This window comes from Chiloscyllium plagiosum, unplaced genomic scaffold (genome assembly GCF_037043375.1).
Source record: "Chiloscyllium plagiosum isolate Xiang-an unplaced genomic scaffold, Cpla_swu_hap1 HiC_scaffold_1, whole genome shotgun sequence".
NCBI classification, from domain to species: domain Eukaryota; kingdom Metazoa; phylum Chordata; class Chondrichthyes; order Orectolobiformes; family Hemiscylliidae; genus Chiloscyllium; species Chiloscyllium plagiosum.
The window spans coordinates 99525258-99536059 of record NW_028270139.1 but is presented as its reverse complement, the minus strand read 5'-3'; the positions used below and the strand labels follow the sequence as shown (position 1 = coordinate 99536059).

The 10802-nt window shown below is 41.5% G+C and overlaps 1 protein-coding gene across 1 annotated transcript in view; it reads left to right on the top strand.

Annotated features, from left to right (window-relative positions):
* Positions 1 to 511: 511 nt before the first annotated feature.
* The window catches only part of parp8 (poly (ADP-ribose) polymerase family, member 8), a 384586-nt gene continuing 374295 nt past the window's right edge, over positions 512 to 10802 (top strand). The window contains exons 1-2 of the mRNA XM_043688244.2: positions 512 to 1244; positions 1742 to 1796. Coding sequence (XP_043544179.1) covers positions 1154 to 1244; positions 1742 to 1796 — 146 coding nt within the window. The 5' untranslated portion in view covers positions 512 to 1153. The remainder of the gene's footprint in view (positions 1245 to 1741; positions 1797 to 10802) is intronic.

The following is a 10802-nucleotide window of genomic DNA, read 5'->3' as shown; positions in this document are numbered from 1 at the left end:
GGCGCTCGTTCTGCTACTGCAAGGCTCCAGGGCCTGCATCCCAGGGAATCGGTTTTCTCACCCTTGCAGACTGCTATCCCGACAACGATTGCGTTTGATTGAAAAAAAAATTCACAACGTAGAAATGTTCACACTGTGAGGTTACGGCCAAAATCCTTTAAGGTTACGGAGCTGGGGAGAAACATACAAGCTTTTCCACCGAATTCCCAAACATCAATGGGAATTGCAGTTGCAGCTTTAAAATGAATTGATGAAATGCAAGTGTATTCGGACACATTAATCAAACATGATAGATTTGTACTTTATATGTTCGCACGCTGCTGGTTTCAGTGATTACGTTCAGAATAAATACCAAGCAGCAAGGAATCGAATTTGGAGAATAGACACGTCTTGTTGATTAAATCACAACCCACCCACACCCACCCCCCTTCCGCCCAACATACACACAATTGGCATCTAGTATAATATTAAAGAGGCTGAGTGAGTTTGAGTTCTATCAAATCTTTATTAGGAATCCGATTTCTTCATCGGGTGACGCTGTGACATTTCACCTGATCTGCGGGAGCCTTCAATTCTTGCGCTGCTCTATTTTTTTAAAAAAATAAGAAAACGTGGGGAAATAGTGTGTGGGTTGCATACCTGGCCAGATCGCCGGCGCCTGTCACAGGTTGGATATTACCCGCCCCTGAGAAAGAGAGAGAGAAAAAAAAATGCAGAAGGAATAACTAATGAAGAAATCGGGCTGAAAAGGAGGAGAGGAAGAAGCAGTGGGCTGGCGTTTTAATTTGCTTTCGAAATCGCGAAGCGTTGTGGAGGAGGGTGTGGGAGTGTGTGTATCTATCTATCTGTCTGTGTATGTGGTGTGTGTGGAGGCTGCGGCGGCCCGTAGTACAGGAGATCTCGGGAGGAGAGCAGCTGGACCGCTGTAGTCAGCTGTGGCCCGTTGGAAGCTGCAGCAGCCCCGGAGCGAGCGAGCCCATCTCCCCGAGCCCTGGAGCACCGCCTCCCGGCCACCTGCACCACACTGGGGACTGTGACCTTGAGCTGAGCAGCGGCGGCGGCCCCATTCGCACTTCTGCTTTCACTGGAGGAGGAGGAGGGGGGCAGAAACAAAAAGGGGAAAACAAAACATTTCTCCCTCTGTTTACACTTCATGGGGATGTGTTCAAGGCAGGAGCGGATACAGACAGACATAGACAGCGTACTCCAGAGGTGCAAGGCGGACAAGGACTGTCTGTTTTCCGGTAAGATTTGTTTATTGTTTGTTTGTTATTAATAATGATTCCAAACGCTGGCTTTGTGCGGGTTTAAAACGCCGGCAGTGTATTGTCATTCGGCTCAACAGTCATAAGATAAATAAAATAAGTCATTCTTGGTGATATATGCGTTCATTTGCAATTGAAATGTTTTTAATACAATCTCGATGTGATGTAGCAGATGGATGAATGCGACTGCAAATTTGCAGTTTCTGTTCATTTCCATGGATCTGTCCGTTCGCAACGACAATTTAGTGGTCGCTATGGAAACACTTGTTGCAGAGAGACATACAGTAAATGCCCAGCTCTATGAAGTGATCCATCGCAGACTCGGGGCTGCATTGTGATTGTTTCGCCGGGGCTGAATTTCTTTCATTTTAATCCACACTTTGGCAAATCTCGCCAACACAATAGACAGCTCAAAATCCGCCGCTGGGTTCGAACACAACCTTTTTAAAAAAATGTTCCTCTCTCTCCTATTTTAGATTTCAGATATTCTGATTCCACCTTCACCTACACATACACAAGAGGCTCGAAGAGGTAGGACGAAACTTTCTCTCTTCCCCTTTTCCAAACAAAACAAAAAGTTTTGTGCTTGTATCATATATTGTTATAATATGCTTGGAACTTCCACATCTCCAGGCAAACATGATAAAAATGTGGGCGGTGGGTGCGTGTGGGGGAGGGCGGTATTTCTCAATGAAATCTCATGCCATCTATGTGGAGCAGCACGGACATGTTCCGGAATTATTTTGAAACAGACATCATGACACTTCATCTCGTTTGTTTAGATACAAACAAGATGGAAACCTCCAAAAATCCCTGCGTTATATCCTATGCAATAACCTCTTCTGAAAGTGCTGGAAACATCGACAACTTTGATCGAGGCTGTTTAGATCAAAGTTGTTGTTTATAAATAAAACGACTTGACTCCTTAATGTATAGCCGCGGCGTTGATTGAACTGCTTATTTGCAACATGCCACATATACTTTATATAAAGTGAAAAGAATCCATTCTACAAGTAGCGAATAACAGGGACTTTTAGCCAAACAAATTGATCTGAGAAACTCTAAGCATTTGACCTGCCCACTTCCTCCTCACCGACCTAAACACTTTCTAACGTTCTCACTTCACTCAGATTCAAATAGTGCAGGTTTCTGAAAGCAGACAAGCTCGTTTATAATTTTCTAACGGTGATAGCTCGAACTGCCAGTGGCCGCTCTGCGTCTGTGTATTTCTACCTCTTAAAAAAAAATCGGTGTTAGGCACAAAAAAGTGAAGTTGCAACGGGCCAATTTTTAGCAAAATCCCGATTAGGGTACGTGGCCTGTGAGAAAAGCTTGGGTTTTGTCTGAATTCGCTCAGAGCAATAACCATTGTTTTGAACATAAAATGTAGCATGACGTTGTGGCGTTTTTAAGAAAAGGAGTTTTTTTTACACTTTTGCTACCACTTCACTTTTTTTTGTCAATAGTTCGCATGATTGTGCAACCACGGGTAGGAGGAAAGAAGCAACATACAGCCTCCAAACCGGTTTTGAAACAGCTCAGAGACCTGTTTTATACACTATGCTGTCAGAATATTAATTTCAATCATCCAGACCAGAATTGCATGCAATATTCCAATAGTGGCCTAATCAATGTCTTGTACAGCTGCAACATGACCTCCCAACTCCTGTACTCAATACTCTGACCAATAAAGGAAAGCATACCAAAAGTTTTCTTCACTGTCCTATCTACCTGCGACTCCACTTTCAAAGAGCTATGAACCTGCATTCAAAGCTCTCTTTGTTCAGCAACACTCCCTATGACTTTACCATGAAGTGTATAAGTCCTGATAAGATTTGCTTTCCCAAAATGCAGCTCCTCACTTTTATCTAAATTAAGCTCCATCTGCCACTTCTCAGCCCATTGGGCCCATCTGATCAGGATCCTGTTGTAATCTGAGATAACCTTCTTCGCTGTCCACTACACCTCCAATTTTGGTGTCATCTGCAAACTTACTAAATATACCTCTTATGCTCACACACAAACCATTTATTTAAATGACAAAACATAGTGGACCCAGCACCGATCCTTGTGGCACTCCACTGGTCACAGGCCGCCAGTCTGAAAAGCAACCCTCCAGTACCATCCTCTGTCTTCTAACTTTGAGTCAGTTCTGTATCCAAATGGCTAGTTCTCCCTGTATTCCATGAGATTTAACCTTGTTAATCAGTCTCCCTTGGGGAACTTTATCGAATGCTTTACTGAAGTCCATGTAGATCATGTCCACTGCTCTGTCCTCATCAATCATCTTTGTTACTTCTTCAAAAAACTCAATCAAGTTTGTGAGTCAGGATTTCCCGCGCACAAAGCCATGTTGACTATCCCTAATCCCTATTCCAAATCCATGTACATTCTGTCCCTTAGGATTCCCTCCAACAACTTGACCATCACCGACGTCAGGCTCACTGGTCTGTAGTTCCCTGGCTTGTCCTTACTACCCTTCTTAAAGAGTGGCACCACATTAGCCAACCTCTAGTCTACTGGCACCTCACCTGTGACTATCGATGATACAAATATCCCAGCAAGAGGCCCAGCAATCACTTCCCTCGCCATCCACAGATTTCTCGGGTACACCTGTTCAGGTCCTGGGGATTTATCCACGTTTATGCATTTCAAGACATGCAGCACTTTCTCCTCTGTATTATGGATATTTTTCACGATATCACCATCTACTTCTCTACATTCTATACTTTCCATGTCCTTTTCCACAGTAAACACTGATGCAAAATACTTGTTTAGTATCTCCCCCATCTCCTGTGGTTCCACACAAAGGCTGCCTTGCTGATCTTTGAGGGGCCCTATTCTCTCCCTAGTTACCCTTTTGTCCTTAATGTATTTGTAAAAACCCTTTGGATTCTCCTGAACTCTATTTGCCAAAGCTATCTCATTTCCCCCTTTTGCCCTCCTGGTTTCCTTCTTATGATGCCTACTGCCTTTATACTCTTCAAGGATTCACCCGATCTATCCTGTCTATACCTGACATGTGCTTCCTTCTTTTTCTTAACCAAACCCTCAATTTCTTTAGTCATCCAGCATTACCTATAGCTACCAGCCTTTCCTTTTACCCTGACAGGAATAGACTGTCTCTGGACACTCGTTATCTCATTTCTGAAGGCTTCCCATTTTCCAGCCTTCCTTTTATCCTTCTACCCCCAATCAGCTTTTGAAAGTTCTTGCCTAATACCATCAAAATTGGCCTTCCTCCAATTTAGAACTTCAACTTTTAGATCTGGACTATCCTTTTCCATACTATTTAAAAACTGATAGAATTACGGTTGCTGGCCCCAAAGTGCTCCCCCACTGACATCTCAGTCACCTGCCCTGCCTTATTTCCCAAGAGTAGGTCAAGTTTTGCACCTTCTCTAGTAGGTACATCCATATACTGAATCAGAAAATTGTCTTGTACACACTTAAGAAATTCCTCTCCATCTAAACCCTTAACATTATGGCAGTCCCAGTCTATGTTTGGAAAGTTAAAATCCCCTACCATAACCACCCTATTATTCTTACAGATAACTGACATCTCCTTACAAATCTGTTTCTCAATTTCACTCTGACTATTAGGGGGTCTATAATACAATCCCAATAAGGTGATCATCCCTTTCTTATTTCTCAGTTCAACCCAAATAATTTCCCTGGATGTATTTCCGGAAATATTCTCCCTCAGTACAGGTATAATGCTATCCCTTATCAAAAACACCACACCCCCTCCTCTCTTGCCTCCCTTTCTATCCTTCCTGTAGCATTTGTATCCTGGAACATTAAGCTGCCAGTCCAGTCCATCCCTGAGCCATGTTTCTGTAATTGCTATGATATCCCAGTCCCATGTTCCTAACCATGCTCTGAGTTCATCCACCTTCCCTGTTAGACCTCTTGCTTTATCCCTGCCTGCCCTGACTGTTTGACTTGCATCTTTTCTCAACTGTACCAGTCTCAGATTGATCTCTTTCCTCACTCTCTCCCTGGGTCCCACCTCTGCAACCCCCCCCTTACTAGTTTAAATCCTCCCAGGCAGCTCTTGTAAATCTCCCTGCCAGTATATTAGTCCCCTTCCAATTCAGTTGCAATCAGTCCTTCTTGTACAGGTCACTTCTACACCAGAAGAGCTTCCAATGATCCACAAATGTGAATCCTTCTCCCATACACCAGCTCCTCAGCCATGCATTTATCTGCTCTATCCTGCTATTCCTACACTTACTAGCTCGCAGTACCAGGAGTAATCCAGATATTACTATCCTCGAGAACATCCTTTCTAAATTCCTCCCTAACTCTCTATGTTCTCCCTTCAGAATCTCATCTTTTTGCCTTCCTATGTCATTGGTTCCAATGTGTACAATGACCTCCTGCTGGTCCCTCTCCCTCTTGAGAACATTCTGCACCCTCTCTGAGGCATCCTTGATCCTGGCACCAGGGAAGCAATACACCATTCTAATGTTTTGCTGCTGGCCACAGAAATGTCTATCTGTGCTTTGGACTAGAGAGTCCCCTGACACAATTGATCTCTTGGAACCCGACGTACCCCTCATTGCATTCAAGCCAGTCTCGATACCAGACACCTGGCTGTTTGTGCTACATTCCCCAGAGAATCCAACACCCCCTACATTTTCCAAAACAGCATTCTTGTTTAAAATGGAGATAGCCATAGAAGACCCCTGCACTACCTGCCTACCTCTCTTACCTTTACTGGAGTTAACCCATCTATGTGACTGTATCTGCAACATTTTTCCCTTGCTATAACTTCCATCCATCACATCCCCTTGCTCTTGTAAATTCCTGATTACTTCTAATTTTCTCTCCAGCTGATCCTTTCGATCTGATATGATTCGCAATCAACAAAATTTAATATGGATGTAACGCTCAGTAACACTTCAACTCTCCCTAAAGTCTCACACCCGACAAGAAGAGCATATCAATCTACTAAAGGCCATTTTTACTTCTTCCAATCTACAGACCCAGAAAATAGAACTGTCTTATTTCTCTACAAAACACTGCTGCAGGCTAACTTAATACTTATGGCTTGTGTTTTTAAGTTTAATCAAGAGACATAGCTCAATAAAACATACAGTCAAGAAAGAATGGACAACTCACTATTGCAGATTTTATGTAGGCCACACCTAAAAATAGCCACTTATCTGTTTCTGTGCTGTGACCTCCCCCAAACAGGTTCCTCCACGATAAGTTGTGAATTTCACCATTTGTTAATTTTCCCAGATGCACTCCAATGTCCAGCGATCCATGAATTCAAACAGCAAAGGCAGTAACTGTGCAGGTTCACTGCTGTGTCAGTTAGCAGTGTGGGTTTCTTTTTCTCTCTGTGTGTGTCTCTCTCTCTCTCTCCAGCTCTGACCCGACCATGTGCTGCCTTTGTCTGTTCCTCTCCCTTTTAAAGTCCTGCTGTTTTGACTTTTTTTCTCAAAGTTCCAAAACAATGCAACAGCATATAAAACAGTCATTGCTGCTCCTGGAATTCGAGGAAATCACCTCCAACACCTAAAATACCTCAAAAAAGGAGCAGTCAGAAATATTTCCCGTTCTCCATCTTGGGTTACCAGTTGACTCAATTTGTACTGTACCATTTCCAAAGACTATGTACTGTTTCTGAAGTTCAAAACTGAAAACTGTTCCAGATGATTGTGACTGACAAGTGCTCTTTAAACAGAAGCATAACATTTTTCCTTCCATGCTCAATGGTATAAAGACAAAATTTTCAACCACAGAACATTCCCTTTTCTTCGACTCTTAATCTTCTACCTTCCAACCATTTCAAGTCCCAAAGATAGCTCAAGCTCAATTCATATTCAGTATTTGTGATGAGTTTTTTTGTGATTGCTTTCATCAATGTTTTCGAGAAGTTCATGTAGACATCAGCCATAGCCATAAAGCTAAATACATTTTCAAACTCTGTACTTGATTAATACAACAAAGAACAAAGAAAATTTATAGCCCAGGAACAGGCCCTTCGGCCCTCCAAGCATGAGCTGATCAAAATGTAATGTCTAAACCTGTCGGTCACTTCCTAAGCATCTGTATCCCTCTACTCCCCACCTGCTCATGTATTTATCCAGACGCATCTTAAATGAATCTACCGTGCCTGCCTCTCCCACCTCTGCTGGCAACACATTCAAAACGCCCACCACCCTCTGTGTGAAGTACTTGCCACGTGTATCTCCCTTAAACTTTCCACCTCTCACCTTGAAACCGTGACCTCTCGTTATTGAATCCTTCATCCTGGGAAAAAGCTTGTCTCTATCGACCCTGGCTATACCCTTCCTGATTTTGTAAACCTCAATTCGGTCCCCCCTCAATCTCCTTTTTTCTAATGAAAATAAACCTAACCTACTCAACCTTTCTTCATATACCAGGCAACATCCTCATAAACCTTCGCTTCACCCTCTCCAAAGCATCCACATCCTTTTGGTAATGAGGTGACCAGAACTGTACACAATATTCTAAATGCAACCGAACCAATGTCTTGTATAATTTTAACAACTTGCCAGCTCTTATACTCAATACCCCACCCAATGAAGGCAAGCATATTATATGCCTTCTTGACCACTCTATCCACCTGTGCAGCAACCTTCAGGGTACAATGGACCTGCACTCCCAGATCTCTCTGCCCATCAACTTCTCCCAAGGCTCTTCCGTTCATTGCATAATTCGCTCTAGAATTAGTCTTGCCTAAATGCATCACCTCACATTTGGCTGGATTGAAAACCATCTGCCATCTTTCCGCCCAACTCTCCAGTCTATCTATATTCTCCTGTGTTCTCTGACAGTCCCTTATGCTTTCTGCTACTCCACCAATCTTCGTGTCATCTGCAAACTTGCTGATCATACCAACAGTGTCCTCTTCCAGATCATTTACGTATATTACAAACAACAATGGCCCCAACACTGACCCCTGTGGAACACCACTGGTCACCTTTCTCCATTTTGAGAAATTCCCTTCAACTACTACTCTGTCTCCTGTTGCTCAACCAGTTCTTTATCCACCTAGCTAGAACACCCTGCACACCATATGACTTCACTTTCTCCATTAGTCTACCATGGGGAACCTTATCAAATGCCTTACTAAAGCCCATGTATATGACATCATTAGCCCTTCCTTCACCTATCAACTTGGTCACTTCCTCGAAGAACTCTATTAAGTTGGTAAGGCACGATCTCCCCCGCACAAAACCATTGATTGAACACAGCCTCCTTCAAATATAATTTTTATCAGCTTGTGCTTGTAGAGGTGCTCACCCATTCAGTCTTTGATAATGTATTTCAGTAACTTTCACACAAGTGATGTTGATGTAAATTTTAACTGTTAAAATTTAATCTATCTCTGAATTAAGCAAAGGTATTAAGGGATATAGTCCAAAGGCAAATTTTTGCAGTTAGGCCACAGATCAACCATGAACTCATTGAAGGCTAGAGGTGCTGAATGGCTTTCTCTTGTTCCTGTGTAGATCAAAGGGTCTCTAGTTTCTGAATTTCTCTTTGGTTTGAAGCTTAAATATTTTCAATCTTTCAATCTAAACGTTTACTGAATTGAGAGAGTTTGAAAACGTTTGACTTATTCATTTGCAATTTGTACATTTTTATGATTAGGTAGGGAGGAAATGATCAGATCCTAGACAGCTTGCCATCTTAAGTCCAATCATTTACATATTGAATTGAATTGAATTGAATTGAATTTATTGTCCCGTGTACCGAGGCACAATGAAAAGCTTTGTCCAGTGAGCAACACAGGCAGATCACAGAGTTAAGTAGCATAGATAGTAAATAGTAGGTAAACAGCAGCAAAACAAAAACACAGGTACAGACGAATGTTAAGAGTTTGTGAGTCCATTCAGTATTCTAACAACCGTCGGGTAGAAACTGTTATGACACCAGCTGGTGCATGTGTTTGGGTACTATTATCCTTATATAGGTGCAAGGAGTTTGTTCCTTTTAGTTTACTTTTGTACTACTGCCATTTTGTTCTCTTCTGACAATAGGTACAAAATATCCATTTACTATGTGATTTTTCCTAATGTCAATTTTAGTGTTGACTACATGCCTTGATGGGCTCATGTTCCCCATTACCAGTCTCTTGCTCTTAATATATTTCTAAAATCTTTTAACATTAGATTTGATATTCATTGAAATAATCCCAGTGCTTGCAGTAATAAGGTAAACAATATATTCTTTGGAAAAATGCTGTCATCAACCATTACCATTAACCATTACCAGATACTGAGTGTGAGTACAATCCAGTTGCTCCCGGATTACGTATTTGTTTTAAAAATTGACCATATTGTGAATTTCTAGAACTGAATAGGAAAAAAATAATTCTGCAGTATGTTTTATCATTCTTATCACTGATTAAAAAATTAATTATAACCGAGTTGATAAAAGGAGCATCACAGGTCGGCAAAGCAATTAAAAGTGCTAACACAGCCCTGGGATTTATTTCTAGGGGCATTGAATTTAAAAGTAGAAGAGACTAGAACTAGAGGACACAGTTTAAAAATAAGAAGTTATGTTAAACTTGTACAGACACCTGGTCAAGCTGCAGTACTCTCTGTGGTCTAGAAAGGATATAGAAGCAATGGGGCAATTGAACTGACACCTTCAGGATGGTGCCAGAACAGATAGATTAGAGCTATTGGGAAATATTGAATGGATTGTGTTTTTCTTTAGGAAAGAGACATAACAATGACTTCATTAAAATCTTCCACATTTGAATGGTTGGATTTAAGTAGATGCAGAGAGAGTTTTTCCACTTACAGTAGGAGCCTAAACTAAAGCCATAAATGAAAGATTGTATTCATAAATGCAATAAGAAAATAAGGAAATATCTTAAGAAGAGTGATTAAAATGTAGGACTCTCTATCACAGACAATAGGTGATGCAAATTATTTTGCACTATTCAAACAACTTGAATGTTTTCAAAAGGAAACTACATGACTATGAGAGCATAAAACAAAGAGAATGGCTGTGATGACATTGACTAAATAAGAGGAGACACTTGCAAAATATAAGCACAAGCACAAAACAGTCAAAAACAGACCTGCTTCTGCACTGTCCATGTCATGATGCTCCAGTGGAGATTGCTGTCACTTGACTTCTTATAATGTGGAGTCACTCTAGTGGTGCAGTGCCACTGTATGCAAAGCAAGGAGTTAATTGCAACCTAAATTAGTGTTAATCTGAATTCAATAAAATCTCACCCCTTGAGGATGTTAGGTTTCTCTCCAGAGAACTGAACAAATTATTTGGACTGGTATTTGACAACAGAATGCTGAGGGAGTTCTGTCAGGTGAGATGGTAAACTAAGGTACCATCTGTCCTTCCAGTTGGACATGAAAGATTACATGATACTATTTCAATGAAGAGCAGGGTTTCTGTCTTAGTCTTCAGGCAGTTAAATATCTCTCACCAACATTACAAAGTCAGATTATCCAATCATTAATATCAATGCTGATTATTAAACCTTGAAGTTTGTGAATTGACTGCTGCAGTTTCCTA